At 46.2% G+C, this 22,494-nt stretch overlaps 1 protein-coding gene across 1 annotated transcript in view; it reads right to left on the bottom strand.

The window, feature by feature from the left end:
- The window catches only part of KLHL14 (kelch like family member 14), a gene marked incomplete at its 5' end in the record, with an annotated part of 94,874 nt that extends 88,759 nt beyond the window's left edge, over nt 1–6,115 (bottom strand). The window contains one exon of the mRNA XM_081097939.1: nt 5,166–6,115. Within this exon, the coding sequence (XP_080954065.1) occupies nt 5,166–6,115 (950 nt within the window). The remainder of the gene's footprint in view (nt 1–5,165) is intronic.
- Between the last annotated feature and the right edge of the window lie 16,379 nt (nt 6,116–22,494).

Genomic DNA, 22,494 nt, shown 5'->3' with positions numbered 1-22,494 from the left:
TTAATTACTATTTACCTCCCTGGAATCACTATTGAAATTCTTAAGCCTTACTATGGGAAGTTGAAATTTTAACTTAGCATGGTAGATTTATGTAGACTGACATTATCTCCGAGCGGAAGGAGAAAGACCAATGGGACCCTTCCCACTAGAATGAGGACAAAATTTTGGGTCCATTTTGTTTAGTGATGGCTCCCTAGTGCCCAGAACGGGGGTTGGCCAACTGTGACTCACAGAAAAACTCCAGCCTACCTCCTGTTTCTATGCAGCCCACGCAGACAGCATGGGTTTTACATTCATAAATGGTTGAAAAAATCAAAAGGGGAATAATAATATGTCATGACATGTGAAACATGAAATTTCTTGTCTATAAATGACATGTTACTGTCACCCAGCCATGCTTGTTCATTAATGGGTTGTCCATGGCTCTTTTTGTGCTACAGGGAAAGAGTGGAGAAGTTTCAACTTGCTCCACCTCCCACCCCACAAGCCAAAAATAATTACTATTTGGCCTTTTATGGGGGGGTGGGGGGGGGGAGATGCAGGCCTCAGGCCTAGAACAATTCCTCTCAACTTCTTTTAAAGTCAGATACATTAATATTCAACCCTCACAAGTTTCTTTTTGAAAAGAAAGTCTAGTCTATGTATAACTCTAAGAACAACCACCAGATCATATCCTAGCATAGAGAGGCTCACGGCAGAAGCAGAACACCCTGGATGAGACACAGACACAAAGGCCACACTACCTGGGCTCAGACGGGCTCCGTCACCCACCAGCTGTGCAACCCTCAGCAAAATGCTTACCTTCTCTGTGCATCAGTCTCCCATCTATAAAATGAGGCTAATGATGGTACCCATCACTTACGGCTATTATGAGCATTAGATAAATTAACATGTAACCTGGTATGAAGTAGCTGTTATAAATAAACATTTTTTACTGCATGTTTATGTCAAGAAAATGGAGATACTTAGAAATTAGCTAAGATCATAAGTAAACCTCATCATGTTTCTAAATATGGGAAAAAAGATAAGCAAGAAGTAAAACGTGAACGTGTCCACTTTTGTCAGCACACACTCTAAGCCAATAACATGCATTAATATCTACTCTAATTGCTTTTTGACTGGAAGAAATAACTATTTGTCTCCCAAACCAGTGGTATAATTTTGCAATCAATGGTCCTGTTTCAGATAATAAACAAATTGTATTCTGAATGGTTGAGTTAATTCTGATACAAAAGCTAACTACTTAACAACTGCCAATCTGGGGATATCAAATTGGTATAAAGGGGAGGAACACTTTGGGGAATGCACGGTTACAAGCTTAGTTTGTTGTGTTAAGGTTGTGATCAGTTCTGAGAAAGAGAGCCAATAGAAAACGGTGCCTCGCAGTTAGAGAAACACTTCCTGAACACCAAGCCAGGAATCAACACTGTGGATGAGAAAATCTAACAGCTTTTTAATCATTGCAGGTCATTGTAGCAAATGGGTAATTAGCATGTCTCATGTTTACATTCATCTATGTGAAATCTTTGAACAGACTATGTTTTGTAGAAAGTGGAATCTTTATAGGGTAGTCTTCTACCTGCTATAAAACATAATGTCTTGAAAACTATACACGAATACAGAACTCTACACGGGACTGCAACGCCTGGTGGTCAAATGTTTAAAAAATGTGATCATTCCCATGAATGCATTTCCACTACAGGTGTTTCTGGGGGAGGTTCGATGGCCTTTTGTCATGTACAATAGTAACGTCCATTGAGGAAGATATTGGTGAAGTGCAATGCTGAGGCTTTTTAATTCTATAACCTTATTCCTTCAACTTTTAATTGGCATTTATTTAACTCTCCCATTGTGGGAGGTGCAATGAAAATGCAAAAGAGAAATTAATTAATCCAGTCCAATTTGATTTATTTGGGACAATGACTAAATTCTGCCTTAAAATGTAAGAAATCAAAATAAAAAAGAAATTTTGGGTTGCTTAAGATAAACTTAGATTATAAGTCTCCTATTGTTTACTTTTTAATGTTCTACGCATTGCATGTCATGTCCCTTTACTAAAATAAATTTTTATGCTTTAGAAATCTTTAATAATGACTTTTCCAAAACTTTTCAAGAACTTCTTTCTTAAGTTTTATATTTCTTACAAGAAAACAAAACAAAAATAATGAAGAAAGAGGACTTCAAAATATTTTAATTTTTGTCTACTCACGTCTTGTCTTAAATTAGTTATGTATACATTTGAATATAAGAAAGTAAAGCTCTTCTTTTTAAACTTATTACCCTAAATGCTTAGTTTGCTACAATAAAATATGAATCTGAACATAAATAACACACTCAAAAAACAAAGCAACGAGAGCAAAAATTAAAAGTTAATTTGGTTATTTATAAATTCTTTATGCTTGGGTTGCTTTATTTTTCTAGACTTAATAAAAATGCAGAATTACTTAATATTTACAAACATGTTTAAATTTTGTTATATTAATAGACCTATTTTCTATAGATAACATATTCTTAACAAGTAAATTCTCTTTGAAGTTATTCTATTTTGTTCTTATTTCAACAGACTGGTCAATTTTAATTTTCCACCTCCTCTGAATTTGGGGAACTATTTAGACTTTAAGAACTACAGGTGAACAAAAAAATAAATACAATGGATGCCCTCCCATTCAATTGTCTTCAATAAAAGTGATGCAATTGCAAAAACAATGGTTTAACGCATTTCCCTCCCTGTTAAACCACACATAGGCCAAAAGAACATTTTCATATTATGCTGATACTATAATAAATGGGCTGATGTAATGCTATTGGCTGCAAGTCACAGCATTTTCTACATTAAAGTTAGTAACTTGATGCTTATCCGTACATTCTTTTTGTGAATTAAAATTAGAATAATGCCATTAGTCCCTAAAATTAACATGCTATAGTTAGCAATAATGTAACAGAATCTCAATTATGTTTCTTTGAGATCAACAATAGATTCCCATGAACTATTTTCTGTATCTTTCTCTTTGAAAGGAAAATACAGTTTTTCACTGTGCAGAGGATTAGATTCTTGCAGCATCCATGACACTTGTAAGCATTCGGGGGTCAGACACCACCACAGATCCTTCAAATGACATGGCCCAGTGAAGCTGGGAGGTGTCACCATGGAGCCGGCAGCCTGGTAGTGCAGCCATCCGCCAGGACAGAGCCGGCAGGCCCGGCTGGCGTGCTGCAGCCAGACGAAGGTGGCAAATGTGACTTTGCATTTTGAAAGTCCGCCCTTGTAACACTGACTCCTGGGACATACTTATTCCATACAAGTGCATGGAGGGCCTCAGAAATGATTGATTGGACCAAATGTATAAAGCTCATTTCCAAAAATTACTCTTAGAACAAGTTAACTCTTAATTTTATTATCCTTCTGGCTTTCTGAATTCATACTAGATAGTACATATTTTTAAAAATATGGGTACATGTACATTCAGGACTACAACTGTGTTGTGTGAGTCTTGAATCTATATGTGTATGCTAAATTAAGTATGCTGGCAGGATAAAGGTTAAATAATAGAATATTAATCACCAGTGCCCATTGTGCGATGCCATTTGCCCATCACGCTAAAGCTCACCATTTTGATCTTTAAACACATGAAAAACTCCTACAAAATAAATGTACATTTCATCGTTGTCTTCTCACTTGGATGCTGTGTTCGCTGCTTAAGCACATAGGGGTTTGCATTCCTGCTTGTGTTATTGTCTTACTGTCATCTTTTGCCACCCCAGATTATTAACTCATCTCACAAATATGAGTTAATAATATGAGAAAAATCAACTGACAAGGTTCCTAACTCCAAGGTTTTCCGTGCCTCCCGTGGGCCTCACCCGAGCACCAGGGCTGCCTGAGCAACTGCAGAGAATACCTTCCATGTCTTAAAACTTTAGCCACTGGGGTCTGGCAGAAACACCATGACGGGAAAAATAAACAGCGAGTTCCACAAGGCTGCACAGAGTGGGCCCAGCCCCTCGGACATCCTCCGGAAAGGGAAAGTGCCAGGATGGGCACCTGAACCCCGCCTTTCCTGATGTAACACCTCCGTGGGTTAGGCTGGGGTAGCCTGGCGTCTGGGATCGTGAGGTTCCATCATGGGAAACTGAACAGATACTGCTGCTTCTTTTTGAAAAAAAAGGAAGCATCCTTAGTCTTGGGCTCATTAAAAAGGGTTTTAAAAAAGGAGCCAGTAAAACACGATTGTCAGATCCTACAGTATTTTCTTTTTGGTTTGTTTTCATCTCAGCAGCACTGTAAAAAGGCATCCTTTCTCTCTGCCCTTGGACATGAAATCTGATTTGCAATACACACCAGGGACAGATTGCAAGGAGCAGGAACAGCCACAACAACCAATCCCCAGCTCCCTGTGGCTCCTGGGCAGGCACACAGCCCTGCCTGGGGCCAGATTACTCCCTTCCTCCCCATTTTCAAGGACCTCCCCTTTGAGATGGGGGCCACTGGGTGTGATCCACCCACACACACCCTGACACCTCTGGCTCTGCTCTCCTTTGAAAGTGACAAGGAAAGGCTTCCCAGGAGACAGAAAAGTTTGCTGGGCATGTGATGCCTGCCTTTCCAGTAGCCACCCTCACAGGCAAAGCATTCGGGGGCTCTCACCTCCTAAGGGAGCAGACCCCACGGCGCCCCAAACCAGGAAACCACTTGAGCACCTGATGGAAGGATGGGAGCCTGCCTCTCCCAGCTGCCAGGTGTTTCGGATGGCTCAGGGCAGGGGGAGAGATGAAGCTGGAGGGAACTCCTCGAGGCAGCATCCACTCACTTTGATTTGAGTTCAAGTGCAGCTGGATGGAGAGGGCTCCAGGGCTGCACTTTAACTGCCCTGGCCTTTGGCCCCACCTGCATGCCAATTTCGCTCCATGAGTCCCACCTTTCCCGCTCAGGGGGCGCTGGGAACCTGGCTACCCAGAGCCTGGGGACCTTTCAGGGACCCTGCCATCAACTTTCCCCACAGTCTGGATTGTTTGTTTACATGAGTTTGGAGCCTGCCAGAGCCCCCGGCCCAGCTCCCCCGCCCCTCCTCCACCCTATCCCATATCCCATCGCCCTCCCCTCCCCTCCCCTCCCTGCGGCCTCTCACCCCCCCCCCCCCCCAGCTCTCCCCTTCGTCGTCGCCTACCTGCTGGCCAGGCTCTGCCGGCAGTGCTGCCGGAAGGGCATCAGGTGGTAGTTCATGGCGTCCAGCAGCAGCTTCTGGCAGACGGGGTCGCTGCGCATGAAGTCCACCGACTGCACGCGCTCCACCAGCTCCGGGGCCGGGATGAGCGCGAAGCGGAGGCGCTTCATGAGGTCGGGCGCGTGCGGCATGCGGGCCTCGCGGTCGTGCTCCAGCCACAGCACGGACATCTGGAAGAGCGCCAGCTCCGACTCCACGGGCGGCGGCAGCGCGTCCAGCAGGGCGCGCAGCTCCTCGAAGTTGAGCAGCAGCACATCCTCCACCAGGTACTTGTTGGCCAGCTTCTTGGTCTCCTCCAGGCCGTGCAGCGCCGCGATCCGGCACACCTGCTTGTAGTTCTGCACCGAGATCTGGTCGTTGAGGAACTGCACGCAGAGCTTGGTGACCTGCGGGATGTGCAGGATCTTGCTGACGGACAGCACCTCCTCCGCCGTGTCCAGGGACAGGGTCACGTTGGCCGTGTAGAGGTACTCGAGCACCAGGCGCAGGCCGACGGACGAGCAGCCCTGCAGCACCAGGTTGTTGATGGCCCGCGGGCTGGTCAGCAGCTTGTCGTCGGGGGAGGAGGCGGGCGTCCCGGGCTCCTCCTGCGGCGGCGGCGGCGGCGGCTGCTGCGGCGGGTGCGGCTGCGGCGGCTGCGGCGGGTCCTTGGGGGCCCCCAGGCCGTCCTGGCCGACGCCCCCTCCCCCGAGCGGCGGGGGGCTGGAGAAGAGCGAGCGGAAGTACTGCGAGCAGGAGGCCAGCACGGCCTTGTGGCAGTGGAACTGCTGGCCCTGGGCCGTCAGGGTCACGTCGCAAAACAGCTGCTTGCGCCACAGCAGGTTGAGGCCGTGCAGCAGGTTGTCGCTGTGGCTGGGGTCGAAGGTGGAGGTCCTGTCCCCGGATCTGGACATGGCGAGCGGGCTGGGCGCACCTGGCTTTAAACCCTCCTCCAGCCTGGCGGACGGGGGTGGGGGCGGGAGGCGAGGCGCGGGGAGCGGCGGGGTGGGGGCGGCGGGGTGGGGAAGGGTGCGGAGGGGAGGGGAGGGGAGGGGAGGGGAGGGCGGAAAACAGCGATCAGTGCTCGGCCCGGCTGCTGCCCCGCGCGCGCCTCGGACCCCGACCCCGACCCCGACCCCGGGGATCCGCGAGCGCCACCCCCAGGGCCCCGTCCGGGTCTGGGCGCCCGTCCGCTCTCCGCCGCCCACACCCTTCGCCCCCCACTTTCCTACAGGCACCCCGGCCGGGCTCCGGGCAGCGGCCCCGGCGGCGGCGGCGGCAGCGACGGCAAAGTGGCGGCGGAGGCCGAGGCGCCTCGTGGGCCGGCGCCCATGCCGGGCCGGGCGCGGGGGGAGGCCGGGGTGGGGACACCGACGGAGGCTCCGGGTCCGCGTGTGGCCGACGCTCTGCGTTTCGCAGCGGGTCCCCCCTTTTCTTTTAGGGGGGGCGGAGGGGGAGGAGGAAAGGGGCTCCGACCAGCGCGCGGGTGGGCGCGTCTTCGCCTCCCGAAAGCGGGGCGCCCTGTCGGTGATCCGTGGCGCCCCGATAAACTCCGGGGCGCAGGTCCAGCCCTGTCTCCGCCCGGGAAAGTGCCGCGGGGGGCGGGGGGGCGGCCGATCCCTCCCGTCCCCCCCCCCCCGGCCCGGCCCCGCCGCGCCCCCCCCCGCCCCCCCCGCCCCGCACTGGGCTTCCCCGGCGCCGCTCGCTGCACTCATTTTCCAGAGGGGCCTCCAAACCCCCGGGAGGCTCCCGCCAGCCCCCCACCCGGCCCCTCCTCCGCCCCCCGCATTTTGGGGCTCGGAAGTTCCGACGGGTGTCCCCCTTCCCCGCGGGGCAGCATGGAGGAGGAGGAGGAGGAGGAGGAGGAGGAGGAGGAGGAGGAGGAGGAGGAGGAGGAAAGAGGGGCTCCTGGGGTGGGTGCCGAAGGCCCCCCTCCAGCACCCCGGGCGCGAGGGCTTTAACTCCAGCAACTGCGCGAAGTTGGAGTGAGCAGGCAGGTGCGGGGAGGGGCGGGGGCCGCGCGGAGGGGGCGGCGGGGGCGCAGCGCCTCCCGGGGTCTCTGCCTCGCACCCCCTCGGCGCCTCCGCCGCGGCTCCCCTTCGAGCCCCTCCCCCCGGTGCAGCCCCCAGCGCGCCCCCCCCACCCCCCGCCACTCGCACACACTCGGGGACCCCCACTTCCCCGCCCCGGGACGACTTCTGCAAAAAGTCTGAGCCTCCCACCTCCGGGCGGAGGCGGGCAGGTGGGGGAGGCCGGGCGGCTGATACGCCGGGTCCTTAACCTGTAATTGCACCTTCCAGGGCTGAGCAGCAAGGGGCCCTCTCTGCCCCCCGCCCCCCGCGCCGCCCGTGGGGGGCACCGGCCGCCGCCTCCGCCGCCCCGGCTCCGAGGGACCCGCCGGATCAGCCCCTTCACTGCGGCTCACGGCGCCCGCCCGCCAGCCCGGCGCGGTCCCGGATCGCCGGCTTCCCGTTCAAACCGGACTGGGCTCCTCGGCACTCACTTTACCATCCCGTTCCAGGTGGACCCCAGCCCCCCTGGAGCTCGCCCCCCACCCTCACCCCCGCGGCACCCCCTCACACTCGCCCCCAGAGCGCTGGCTGGCTTCCCTGAACCGTCCCCCAGAACCTCCGTGTCTAAGTGGACCTGGTCAGACCTCTCTCCTCTCTCCGCTTCGTCGTCTCCCCCCCCCCCATCTTTTCCTGTTCCCCTTCCTTCTGCTTCTCCCTCGCCTTCCCCCTGTCTGCTGATTTCTTGCAATAGTTTTCATCTTTATGAGCGCTGGCCACACGACTACCCACCCCCCTCCCCAAAACTCCCTCCCCACCCCTCCCCCGCCAACAGCCCCAGAGACAACCACATACACACAAGGCAGACAGCCACAAGGCCAGAACTTACCTGCTTTCAACCAGCTGCAAAGTCAAGGCTCACTTAAGCTTCCCCCCAAAAAATCAATTGTCCTTCCTTTTTGAAGGGTTGTTCTCTCCTCGGGAGGGAAAAAACCCTTCTGCTTCCCAACTCCAGGCAGTCACTCTCTACAATTTATTTTGTCGTACATCATTTGATCACCATGAATTAGCAACAGCAAGAAAATGTAGGAGAGGGAGAAAAGAGAGAAAGAGAGAGGGAGAGAGAGAGAGAGAGAGGGAGAGAGAGGGGGAGAGAGAGAGAGGGTGCAGAGCTTTCTGCAAGAGAAGAAGAAGAAAAAATGTACGTGTGACAAATTATGCTACCAAGAAACAACACATCATTATCCTTGGGCCTGGGGCTCAGTGAGTCGTAACGAGAGTAATAGGAAATCCACGGTTGGGGAGAGAAACGGTCGTGCTTGGCCGGTGGAGAGCGACCATACAGGGGGATGGATGCTGGAGAGACTCGCAAAATTATGGCTCAAGGCTATTGTAAAAATTGTCGAGCGTAAATGACTGCGATTTCAAACATCTTTGGAAGAAAGAAGGGGAAAAAGCGAGCCCCCCCTCCCTCCCTCTCCCTCTCTCTCCCTCTCTCTTCTCTCTCTCTCTCTATAAAGAACCGTCAAGTTTTAGTGCGCATTGCTAATTAGTCAATTTCTCTCTGCCTTCACAGGCTGGCGACTTCGCTGCTGAGCTGAAACTGCTAATTTCTGTGACCAGCTTTTTTCTTAGCTGTGATCTGGATGAATGAGTAGCTGTCTCACAGAGATGACAAAAATAAACTCTAATCCCCCCCAAAATTTCCACCACATCTTTCTCATGCATAGATTTATGATCTTCAAGCGCTCTGTGCAATATGCAAACTTTTTTTTGTGTATCTGTATATAAGCTGTTGTTTCCAGATTTCACTATAGTGGTATGCAGCTCGCCGTCCCGTCCCCCCCCCCCCCCACACACACCGTGAAATGCAGAAACTGCCTGACTCAAAGTATGCCAAGGTGCCTGCCACTTTGCCATGTCTCCATATTTGGGGTGTGAGTCTGAAGACACTAGCCCTTGCCTAAGGGGGGTGGGGGATGGGGAAGCAGAACTGGTAGAACAGAGGACAGCCCTTTGCTTTATGTTTGCTTCCCTGCACGATTCAAGCTCTGTGAGCTTGTTGGGAAACATATTTTCTCTATCGTTTTGTGTGATTAAACAACCATCTCTAAACTTCACTGTCAGTTCCACAGATAAGGGTTCAGAAGTCACATTTTCTTTTTATTGGAAGATTATCTTAGTGTCAGATTTGTCTTCCCATTAGGAGTCTTTGATTTACAGGGGCTAGCCGCTAGAATCAAGCGCTAGGAAACTCAGCTGCAATTTCACAAAGGTAACCTTTCAACTTTGGAGTTCATCTGATAAATCAGGTCAACCACAGAGAGCTCACATTTCTGACCCTGCTTAGCATGCAAAACGGACCCCAGCGGGAGTCCAGGATCTCAGCTGGGCCAGAGATTCATGTGCATTTTGGTAGAGGACATGTTCCCCAGACTTAGCTCATGATGTATGGCGCCCTTACATTTATGGCCCTGCATTTTGGCTGTCAGTGGGGGTTGGAGGTGTCCAAGAAAGAAAGAAAGAAAGAAAGAAAGAAAGAAAGAAAGAAAGAAAAAAAAAAAGCAGAAACAGGAAGGTATGCCCTTGAACAAAATGAACATGGAAGAAAGCTAGACACGAGTTAAATGGAGTTCTGTTTGCTAGTAAATATACGAACGTAACTCGTTCTAATCCATATGTGCTCCGATTACTAAACTCATTGAAATACTCGTCAGGGCACCCCCGGAAGGCTGGCTTTTCACCTTCCCCTTTGGTTTGTGAGAGATGGAAAGTCACCTGCTTAAGGGTGGGGAAAACTGAAATGCTTTGGTTCAGAAATAGGGAATTCCCCATTTAGAATGGTAGACATTTCCTCTTACATAAAGGGTCCGTCTGAAGTATTTACCCCTCACCGAGGCCTTTTTCTATGAAATCCTAGATGATCTGAGAGTCAGCCTTCTTTACTCAGACCTTGCTACATTCTCTTATTCGTATTTACAGTCGAAAGGCCCCAATATATGGTAAAATGAGAAAAAAGATTTTTTTTTTTTGTTTGTTTAGACCAAGTCCATGGGCCCTACTTTGTTTTGATTTGTCTTTCTTCTTTGAAGTTCCCTTATTTAGGTCTTGAATAGGAAGATCCTGTGACTATAATATAGCACCTTTCGGAGGTTCCGGTTCATCAGCAATGAAAGCTACCAAGTATGTGGAAGGAATGTCACCCAATTCTCACACACGCGAAGCACAATTTGTATAGTATGCTTTGAGCTTGATCTTTGATGAGCTTCCAATGAAGTATTTGGAACTAAATCCAAAGGCGGATGAGAGTATTGAGCTCTTAAATTATCGCCATCTTTCCATTCTATAATAAAGGAATTTAGGTATGTTTTGTAGACTTCAAAATATCTCAGTTTTGAATTTCTTTTTTTTTTCCCTGATAGGATATATTGAACACTAATTATGATTACTAGGATCTTTGTTGCTTCCAAATAACATAAAAACGCTGCATTTCAAAAAATTTGACTACCTATCATTTTAATGCTTATTTAACAACCTCAAGGGACCTTGCAATTCCAAAACAGTTGCTAAAAGGAAGTGTCTAGGCCAGTGGTTCTCAACCTTGGCTGCACATTAGAATCACCTGGGAATCTTTAAAATCCTGATTTCTGGGCCTCATCCTCCGGAAATTCTGTTTCTTTGTTATGGGGTGGGGCCACAACATTAGTAACAAAGAAACAGAATTTCCGGAGGATGAGGCTCAGAAATCAGGATTTTAAAAAGATTCCCAGGTGATTCTCATGTGCAGCCAAGGTTGAGAACCACTGGTCTAGGCCAGTGGTTGGCAAACTCATTAGTCAACAGAGCCAAATATCAACAGTACAACGATTGAAATTTCTTCTGAGAGCCAAATTTTTTAAACTTAAACTATATAGGTAGGTACATTGTTATTAACTTAATTAGGGTACTCCTAAGGCTTAGGAAGAGCCACACTCAAGAGGCCAAAGAGCCGCATGTGGCTCGCGAGCCGCAGTCTGCCGACCACGGGTCTAGGCTGTTTCTTCTGGGCTTTAAAGTTGCACTATTTGAGGATGTTTAAAATTCCAGAGAAAAAAATTACAGCTAGGGCCATGTTGAAAGCAATGAAAAAATAATATTGATAGTAAAAAAAAAAAAAATCCCTTCATAATCGGTGCATAAACTAGCATATATGTCACGTAAATCTCACACCTTCAACATCTTGCACTGGTTTTGACTGAAATTATTGCAGAACTTACAAATGACATGACACTATCGACAATAATAAATCCTGTTAGGAAAGATTCAATTTGCAGGAATTGGATGCTAGCTCCTAAGCGATTGTAAGTGTCTGAATTTTATCCTACTTGGCTGTTTCACGTATACGGAAATTGCATCTGCGCGTTTGATCTGTCCTGCTGAGCACCGCCAGCAGCTCGCCTCTCTGCCACGATTGTTTTTAAAATGGCACGAAGGACGGACGTGACTAGTCCAGAGCACGCAGCAGGACGGCTCTCACGTGGCAGGAGAGAAGCCAGAATTGTCTTACAAAAAATTAAATACATCCGTGTAGTCATCTAATGCTGCAGCCTTCCTCCTTGGGCAGGATGATCAGAATTACTCACTGGTGAATCTGCATCTAAACTGTGGACAGTGGGAAGGTGCTGAAACAGTTGCCACTGAACAGTCCACGTAGGGCTGCAACCGGGTGAGCAGTTTGCTCAGCCAGTGGTAGCCCTATGTAGACTGCTCAGTGGCCACTGTTTGGTTCAGAAATAGGGAATTCCCCATTTAGAATGGAGCTCAGGACCATCCCACAGGTCTGGATGGACTCAAGGTGTTCTTCAGGGCAGCTCTACAGTGTTTTGCTGCCTACCATGACAGGGCAGACACAGTAAAACTTCCTTTCCCCACTCGGGACTGGCCTGCTTAAGACCCAGGAGCACAAACGTCAGGGCCTGGCCTCCTCTGGGTTTCTTTTCTTGAGTAAATCCTACTCTTTGTGGCCTGACCGTTAGGATTGTTAACAGTGTAAAATGGGTGAATACGCCCTAACCGGTTTGGCTCAGTGCATAGAGCATCGGCCTGCGGACTGAAGGGTCCCAGGTTCAATTCCCAGTCAGGGCACATACCTGGGTTGCAGGCTGGATCCCCCGTGTGGGGCGTGGCCAGAGGGAGCACAAAGCCTTCAGCACCAAGGAGCTTACTGGAGAACAAACACATCTGAAATGACACTAACGGAGAAGAAGTGGTGCTACCGCCTAGCACTTTGTCAAAAGCCAGTGACTTACTGTTGCCCAAGGTCCACCCTGATTTCCTGGCAAACATCCGGGATCTGGTTCTGGCTCCTCTGGGGAGTCTGTTGTTGGCTGTTTTCTAACCACACCCCACTTTCACGCCCAAGTGCCTGGGCTTCCGTTGTGTCCTTACGAGAGGCCTCGGTTCCGTACAGATAGAATCGCACCTGTCTCTCAGGATTAAACGCGGGGTTCTTTCCATTTCCATTGAGAAACTTTCCCTGGCGGCCTCGAGCAGAACGATTCTAGTTAATACGTTCCGAGCTCATCACTTGTGTGGTGGACACGGTCTAAAGCCTTTAGAGCAGCGGTTCTCAACCTGTGGGTCGCGACCCCTTTGGTGGTTGAACGACCCTTTCACAGGGTCGCCTAAGACCATCCTGCATATCAGATATTTACATGACGATTCATCACAGTAGCAACATTACAGTTGTGAAGTAGCAACGGAAATAATTTTATGGTTGGGTCACAACATGAGGAACTGTATTTAAAGGGCCAGAAGGTTGAGAACCACTGCTTCAGATGTTTTATTTTCTTAGTCCACTTGCTAATCCTATGTGAGAGCACGGTCAATGGTCCTTCTTGGGATAAACACCCCAGAGTCAGATGGTGTTGCTGCTGTTCCCGATCAGGAGTACAGTCTAGTTCCCCACCCTACCAATGGGAGCTGGTCCGTGACTTGCTTTGACCAATAGGATGTGCCAATAGTGGCTCTGTGTCATCTCCAAGTCTGAGCCTCAAGAGTCCGTGACTACTTCGACTACCCCTCCTTGAGCCCTGCCAGCTGCTGTGTGAGGAAGCCCAGGTTGGCCTGGTGGCAGGTGAGATGCCACACGGACCAGCCCTTCCCCAGCTGACCTCACAGCTGCACTCGGATGTCTGAATGAAACCGGCCCCGACAGGAGAACCAACATAGTTTGAATTACTGACCCACAGACTCTGAGCTAACCTGTAGATGCCTGCTGTTTCAAGCCATTTGTTTTGAGGGTGAGTTGTTCCATAGTAAAATAAGCTGACAAAGAACGGGACTAGTGTAATTTTACCAATGAGCAAGATGAAGTGCAGAGAAGTCTACTAACATGTTCAGAGTCACACAGTTTTTCAAAGGTAGACCTGAGATTTAAACCAGTATAGCCTGACTCCAGAGGTGAACTATTCTGCAACGCTGGTCACAAAGGAAATGCCTGCCGCCGGTGAACTTCATTCATTCATTCAGCATTTCCTATATAACAGACACAATGCTAAACATTGTAGATACAAGTATGAATAGCACTGCATCCTTGCCCTCAAGGACGTTCTCATAGGAGAGACAGGAAGGTAAATTCGACCCAGCGAGTGGATAACTACAATGTGATCATTGTTCTAATAAGGGTATATACAATGAACTACTTGAGTAGGAAGATGTAGGCCACTAACTTCTTTATGGCACTTATTATCTGTAATACTTTTGACACTTATTACTTACTACTTTTTATCATTAGCTGCTTATTTAGGGAGATATATTTTATGATTTCAACTAGATTATAAGGTTCTGGGGAGAAAGAGCCTTGTGTGTGGGAATGCCTCCCATGATACATAGCTCTGTACCTTGCCCACAGTAGATGGATGATTAAAGGTGAATTTTCAAATTTATTAGGATAACAGCAGAAAGAACAAGTGGGTATCCTATATAATAAAAGGCTAATATTCAAATCAACCGAATGGCGGAACAACCGGTTGCTATGGCATGCACTGACCACCAGGGGGTAGATGCTCAATGCAGGAGCTGCCCCCTGGTGGTCAGTGTGCTCCCATAGGGGGGCACCGCTCAGCCAGAAGCCAGGCTTATGACTAGTGAGTGCAGGGCTGTGGCGGGAGCCTCTCCTGCCTCTGCAGCAGCTCTAAGGATGTCTGACTGCCAGCCATCAGTAGGACATCCCCTGAGGGCTCCCGGACTGTAAGAGGGCACAGGCCGGGCTGAGAGACCACCCTGAGTGCATGAATTTCATGCACCAGGCCTCTGGTTTAACAATAAGAGACTGTATTGGGCATTTAACCAAATTGCTGTGACTCAGTCTCTTGATTATACTGATCTACTGTCTAAAACGGAATCAATCTTTATTATATTGTGAAATAAACAACTTATTGTTCACAATACATAGATAAAAACTCGATGGGACCTTAGTGAGTGCTTCCCTCAAACCCTGCACCCATGGCATCCATCACTCAGCAAAGTGCTGTGAACATTGGAAGAGAGCAGTTACTTTTATGGAAATATTAATTAAACGACTAAGCGAGGGTAGCACAGCGTCCTGGTTCTAAGCACGGGTTCTGGGAGCAGAGCCACCTGTGCTTGAATCTTAGCTCTGTGACCCTGGGCAAGTGACTGCTCTCTCCCAGGCTCCTCATCTGAGAATGGAGATAATTATGGTACCACTTCCTAGGGTTTTATGATGATTACATTTTTGTAAATATTTGTAAAAGTGCTTAGAACAATGTCAGGTGCACAGTGAGTGCCATGTAAATATTAGTTAAATAAAAATTAAATAAACATATGTAGCTGGAGAGATCTCAATAAATATTGGAGGAAGGCAGGAATAAAGAAATCGCTTTCACCCTAGCCAGTTTGGCTCAGTGGAAAGAGCATTGGCGTACAGACTGAAGAGTCCCAGGTTCAATTCTGGTCAAGGGCATGTACGACCCTTGCAGGCAAGATCTCCAGCCCTGGTCAGGGACATTGCGAAGGCAACCAATTGATGTGTCTCTCTCACATCGATGTTGCTCTCTCTCTCCCTTTCACTCTCTCTAAAAATCAGTGGAAAAATATCCCCAAGTGAGCACTAACAACAACAAAGAAAAAACAAAGAAAGAAATCACATTTCTTAGAGTTGCAATGATTCAGGATGCTATTCAAGCGGCAACTGGTTACTTTAACAACAATACCACTAATTTTGACTTTCTCTTTTGGTATTTTCTGTTTGTTTGTTTACCTATAGTTTTAAAAATGTAACTATAGTTTTAAAAACCATCATTCTTTTATCTTGGGGTACATTCTTAGGTAATTGATATTATAAGAAAGTAAGGGTCTTTGTTACTAAGGATAGTTTCATGATAAGTTGCAGAATATAGTCTGACTCTGAACACTAGCTTTTAGGCAGTGGGCCTTCATGCCAATGATGGAGATGAGAGAGGGGCTGTGTTTCAGCATCGGCCTTTGACATTATCTGTGACTGTGACTCTGGACAAATCCCTTTTCTTCTTCAGGTCTCAATTTTCCCATCATCTGAGAGAGATGCAATTTCTTTTATTTCACTGCTGTGTAGAGTTGCATTGAGGAGAAGTGACTAGAATGAATATTCCCCAAAGAACAATGGGGAACTTTCCTAGTGACTCGTGGAGTAAGATGAATGTTTAGACAATAACAGAAGAAGAAAAAACATTCTCCTCCTCCTGAAATATGCTCAGGGGCTCGAGGCCAGAAGTAATTACCCAGTCATCTTTGTAAAAGCAGTTAGATACAAACAACAAGTCAAAAATTGAAAGTATTTTGTGTGTATGGCAGAAATTGTATTAGCTACATTAATAAATAAATTATTTTATATGCATCAAAAGTTTTCACAAAGTTGAAGTTTATGGAAAAGTATTTGTTTTACGTTAGAAATGCCATATTCTGAATGTTCATTTAAAAAAGGCATGGGCCCTAACCTGTTTGGCTCAGTGGATAGAGTGTCAGCCTGTGGACTGAAAGGTCCCAGGTTCGATTCCGGTCAAGGGCATGTACCTTGGTTGAGGGCACAGCCCCAGTGCGGGGTGTGCAGGAGGCAGCTGATCGATGTTTCTCTCTCATCAATATTTCTAATTCTCTATCCCTCTCCCTTCCTCTCTGTAAAAAATCAATAAAATATATTTTTAAAAAAATAAAAAATAAAAAAGGCATGGAATTATTCCAGGACAATGCATCTTTATCATAAAGAGTTACCATCCAAATTTGCAAATTATTCTGATCATCTGCACCATCATTTTTTTAAATTTGTGGAAATATTTTTTCTTTCCTCTTACTAATTCTTAAAAATGAAGGTAGGTATTGCTGTGTTGAAATATTCACTAGCTCATTGAATTTTTTAGAGTTAGTAGAGAAAAAGGACCTAAGTTTCTTAGTCAAATATCTATATGCTTAATCATTAAATGTTGTGGCATCATTACAAGGATACCCCATCTTGGCTGAGGTCCGCTTTCCCTTACAGATGGCATTTATACCTCGAAATATCTATTTATTCTTGCTCCCAGCTTTTTTGTACTAGTGCTAATTTTTCAAGCTTCACAATGACCTTTCTTTTCCATATCTTCCTTATTTCTCCATTCCACCCCAGTATACCCAATCTTATTTTTACTTGTATTTGTTTTATAATACTTCATGGTATTTCAGTAAAGTTGTCCAAGTTGTTCAAAGTCTATGAATGAATATGGTGATATTATTGAAGTATTGTCTGACAATTTGGATAAATTTTAGGTGTTGATTGACCGAGGTGAACAATAATTTTAAAATTCTGTTGGTCATTTAAAATTTTTTTTATTGATTTTAGAGAGAAAGGGAGAGGGAAATGGAAACATCCGTGATGAGAGAGAATCATTGATCGGCTGCCTCCTGCATGCCCCCTACTGGGGATTGAGCCCGCAACCCAGGTATGTGCCCTTGACTGGAATCGAACCTGGGACCCTTCAGTCCACAGGCCAACACTCTATCCACTGAGCAAAACCAGCTAGGGCTGTTATTATTTTTTAAGTAAACTGACTAATTAATGGATATATTTTCTCAAAATCCAATAATACCATGCAGCTATTGCTAGCATAATATGATAAATCTGAATTGGAATCTTTGTATTTTGTCTTGACATCTTATTGAACTCAACAAGAGAATAAAAACATGGGTTAAGAGAAGGACTGATTTAAGTTCTCAGTGGAGACTTAAGTCCCATCTGCAAGGATATTTGGCCAGTTTTACCTTATTAATTTTCTCAGCTTAACAGTAGTCAAAGGAAACCAAATCTTTCTAGAGAAAATGCCAAGAACAGTCCTACTATGTAAGAAGGACACCTTCAGCATTCTCACCTTTAAGAAAGGCTTTCCATTGTAACTGCCTGCATAAAACTGAAATGTATATACTATCGACACAAAATTCTACAGCATCTCTAAAGTGGATAAAATTTGTTAGTTGAATCATGTATGTAAATGCCTATTTGCCCATTTTATGAACCTGTGCTATAGATGTTGGAGGTAGGGGAACTCAAGTATAATGATTTTAGGTAATATGTACAGTATTTCATTTTGAAGGTGAAATCTTATGTGTCTCTGTGTGTATTTGTTGTTTTCCAAAGTTAGTATTCCTCAGTATGGGTAACTGTCAGTATTTCCAAGTTTATTTTCTTTGGAAACTATTATTCATATAATATTTTATTGAGTCTTCTTCTAAGACACAGAGGTACTTTTAAAATAAACTGTTTATCTTAGAATGGATTTGGATGTACAGGAAAATTGAGAAGATAGTACAGAGAAATCCCATATACCTCGCACCCAGAGGATGCAAAGAGGTGCTCTTATGGAGGAATAGTACATCCTTTAGTAAAGATTTTCAGATTTACTATTGAATAGGGTTATACTTCAAATGCTTCCCGTGTGACATGTGAAAAACGAATACTGCGTTACTGAAATCCAACATCTCTTCAAATGGACTTTTCAAAGCCCAATGTCTTTTCAATAGGAGAGATGCCAGGAGTCTGTAACCTTAGAGGGAGCTCAGGCCCATGGAGGCAGCTACCAGAAAAAGCATCGCATCCTAGCCTGGCCGTCCTCCTATATAGGTCATGGGTCCTGATGACCCACGGAGGTTCCTACACCACTGATGATTGTAGCTACAGTTCACCTCATGGTTCAATGTCCAGTGAGAATACGAAGAAGGAACATGGGATTTGGAATAGAAAAAAGTGGGTTTGAGGGTCACCTCTATCATTTGTTGGAGAAATAGTAACAAGCGGCCCTGTGTCTCTAAACCTTAGCTTTCCCATCTGCACAATGGGATAATAATAATTCTTAAAAACTTATATTTTCAGGGGCAGTGTAACAGCCAAGAAAGCTCACACATGTGAAAACAATGTATGAACTAATAAAACAACGCAAAAAGTATTGTATGGAGTGGGGGAGGGGGAGGGTGTGCGGTTGCTCGTGTATTTTTTAGCTCAGTACTCTCAAATTCTGAATCTCTATTTCTTTAAAATGCTGACTGAGGCATGGGGTATGGACTCCCGGTTCATAATGCAGAGCTTTAAATTCTCTTGAAGTAAGTAGAGGGATTGGGTCTCCCAATTTAGGAATGAGAAACCAGAGATAAATCACACCCCAGCTCAGTACCCTGGGAAAGCCCGTCACTTGCACGAGTTCTGGGAGGGGAACTAGCAATGCATAAAATTTCCCAAAATACGACATTTTAATTGTCATCAATTAAGATTGCTTTTTGTTTCCACTTATTCCTCATGTAAGATGGTGTTGGAGGGGCCATAAACATTTCTGAGTTATGACAAAAGGGAAGTTGAAACTGAGGATTTAGTGTAAATTGAGTTAGTAGGATGCAGTAGAATGTGTTCATGTGCTCACAATTACTTCCATGTAGAGTGACTACCCAATGAAATAATGACTACCAGGCTATTCTAATCCCCATGCGCCGCCCCCCCCCCCCCAACACCCCTCTCCCACTCATACGGCATCAAGATAAGAAACTGTTGGAGCGAATGTTGTGTTGTGACATGCATGTATACTATTGCAATAGCCCTTGAAGAATATGCAGGAATTTAAGAAGGTTCCTTGAACAAGAAAATTTGAAGTCTTGTAACTTGCATATGAAAGAAACTTAGAGAGTTTCCCCCAAATACATTATATTATGGACACATACAAATTAGGAAGTTGAAAGACATTTTCTAGCCATTAATGATAAAAAAAAACCCCACATTTTGATCAATCATGTTAGAAGAAATATTAGAAAGACTAAGTGATCTATTTTTTCCCCTAGAAAATGATATAACAAAATCTTTGCCACTCTACAATTGAGGACTATGAGGCCAAAATTTCAGGGAAAAGAGAATATACAGGGGTGTCTTAGGCAGTTATTTAGTTAAAATTATGTTATGTTTTTGTGGGTTTTGTAATGGTGTGGTATTGCTAGTTTTTATTTATTTGTTTTTAAAAAATATATTTTATTGATTTTTTACAGAGAGGAAGGGAGAGGGATAGAGAGTTAGAAACATTGATGAGAGAGAAACATCGATCACCTGCCTCCTGCACACCTCCTACTGGGGATATGCCTGCAACCAAGGTACATGCCCTTGACTGGAATCAAACCTGGGACCTTTCAGTCCACAGACCGACGCTCTATCCACTAAGCCAAACCAGTTAGGGCAGGTTTTTAAAAATTTGTAATTTTAGGCACAAGAGAAGAGTATCTGTCCCCTGTACGTACCTCATAGTTGCTTCTTTGAGAGTCCTATCAAGTCTGTAACAAGTAGCCATGAAAGTGGGTGGATTTTTCTGATGCACAAAGATGCAGCACTGCATATAAATTTCCTTTTAGATTTTAGGAATCTTCTCCTTTGAAACAAAGAGGTAAGAGTCTTAGAGCATTTCTTTTTCTGTTTGTACAGCCCCCTAAATACAAATTACATATTTACATACATATACATATATAGATATACACATATCTAATTACTCTACATGCACACTGTAAAACTTAGGAATTACTTTGCCCATCCTTAGAAGGTATACGATCTACTAAAAATCTACTAAAATGTTGCTTTAGGACCTGCGTACTAGCTTTAGTGGAGTAAAAACGATCGCCTCTCTCCTATATAGTAGAACCCACGTGGATTCTACTGTTTAAGAACAGATACACACTTTGGCTGGATGGCTATGTGCATTTCCCACGGCTGGGCACCGGCCGGCAGATGCCAACATTAAGCGACTGAAAAATGTTGCTCTACTTTATAAATACTTCAGAGGGGGCAACATAAGTCCCCAGGATTCAAGTTCTTGCATAGCTCCGCTCTGTGGCTTGGAATGAGTGGAAGGGAAAGGCAAATGGGCGGTCAGAGCCCGTCTCTGGCCTCCTGGCAGCCAGAGCAGGCAAACCAATCTGAGCTGCAGATCACTTCGGTGTGGCTGATCGTTCCACCTCCTAACAACCACGCATGTATGACAGTTAACAGGTGTGTACAGACCCCAGTCTGTCACCCATCACAACAGCCTGGTCAGGAGCTCCCTGGAGGCCGGGCCTGCCTCCAGCACCCCTTCCTGTTGGAGCCTCTCCTGCTTCCTCTCCCACAGGCTCTGCTGAGAAGACGCGCAGTTCCACGCTGAGGGCCCACGGGGAGCTAAGTAATTTCCCAGGTTATAGCGTACTGTCGTCTTTCATGCACTTACTCTGCTGAAGAAAATGAATTTACTACATGGACTCACACTCCTCCTGAAATATCCACAACTTGCAGACACATAACAAGCAAAAGAGAGCTTACAGACGCTGATCTATTAAACCATTTCCCCAAAATACCTACCGTCTTTTCATATGAACAGAAGAAAATCTTCAAAGCTATGGTTTGCCAGACAATTACTCCGTCAAATCTCAAGAAATTGCATAATAAATTGTATACATGCATCAAACATGAACACGAGAGGAGTATAACAAGCTATGTATTTCCAGTCCACTTGCTCTTTCCTCCAAACAGTAGCTGCTGTTTTCAAGAACAATTCTATACCCTTCTCAAAGTCTTTTGTAAAATAGGGCTATACATTTATCTATCAAAACTAAGTAGAAATAATTGAAACACTTAATATACACAGTAAGAAGGAAACGCACGAACAACTTCATTATTAATATCTATTGATTATTTACATTTTCAAATAGGCAAATGTAGCTGCTAGTAATTTTATCAAGCAAATCTATATGCGTATTTGGGTTTTACCTGGTTATTGGCAAATTTACAATCTATATTGTGGACATTTTTATTGTTTTACGCACTTATTTGATGTGTGCATAAACCAAGGTTGGTTTACAAACTAGCGTTGACTCAATTTGATCGCTATGTTACATGTCTGAGTTTATTTTCCCTTCGGAAAATTAACTGTACCAGGAAGCCCAGTAAATCTTTACTTAAAAATTCCAAACTTTTAGATTGATTTCTGCAGTGAGTCTGTATTGATCTCCAAAGCTTTGCGTTCCTAACTAAAAACGAATCTTTATTTCACCCTTTAGTGACTGCAGCCATAAATATGCCCGCTGCTCCCCGTGCAGGGTGGATTGATGGCTCCTGGAAATTGGGGCTTCCCGCGGAGCCGGGGACACCTTCACCTTTGCAGGACGACGTAAAGCCATTTCCCTCGGGCGGCCATAATCCCTGGGCCACTCCTGACATCGACCTGAGTGTTAAAGAGGACGCAGGCCAAGGCCTGGGGAACAAGGCCCCCGGGACTCTGCCTGGCTATTCATCACTCGGTTAGATTGACTGCTGCGCCCCACCCGGCTGCTTCCGGCCATCGGAGCCACCGAAGGGCAGGACACAGCCTGGCGCTCCTCCACTCCGGAGCCCGAGTTAACTCCCCGGGGAGGACCTTCACCCTGTGCCTCAGGGAGGGGCTGTGGCATGGCAGTGACTCACCTGTCACTATCGTCCCAACCTTGCTGGACTGATGGAACAGCTATGTGGGGAGGAGTCCATCCATGTGCCAGATCTCATCAGGGAGAACAGAAGAGCAAGAGAGGACGCAACAGAGTTGGTTATGGAGGGATGAGCAACCGTATTGCAGGCGGCAGCAGACAGAAGGGTGACTAATGGTAATGAACTTGTAAAGCGGTGTTTCTCAAAGTCTGGGGCTGGTACCTCCCGCGTCACAGGAACCACATTGGAGCACCAACGTAGACTCTCTGGGGACCCAACACCTGAACCAGAGCAAGCCCCTGAGGAGCCCTCCTGT

This window comes from Myotis nattereri, assembly GCF_964212035.1.
Source record: "Myotis nattereri genome assembly, chromosome: 8".
Taxonomy (NCBI): Eukaryota; Metazoa; Chordata; class Mammalia; order Chiroptera; family Vespertilionidae; genus Myotis; species Myotis nattereri.
Note: the sequence above shows the minus strand (reverse complement) of the source record. Positions and strands in the feature narration are given on the sequence as shown.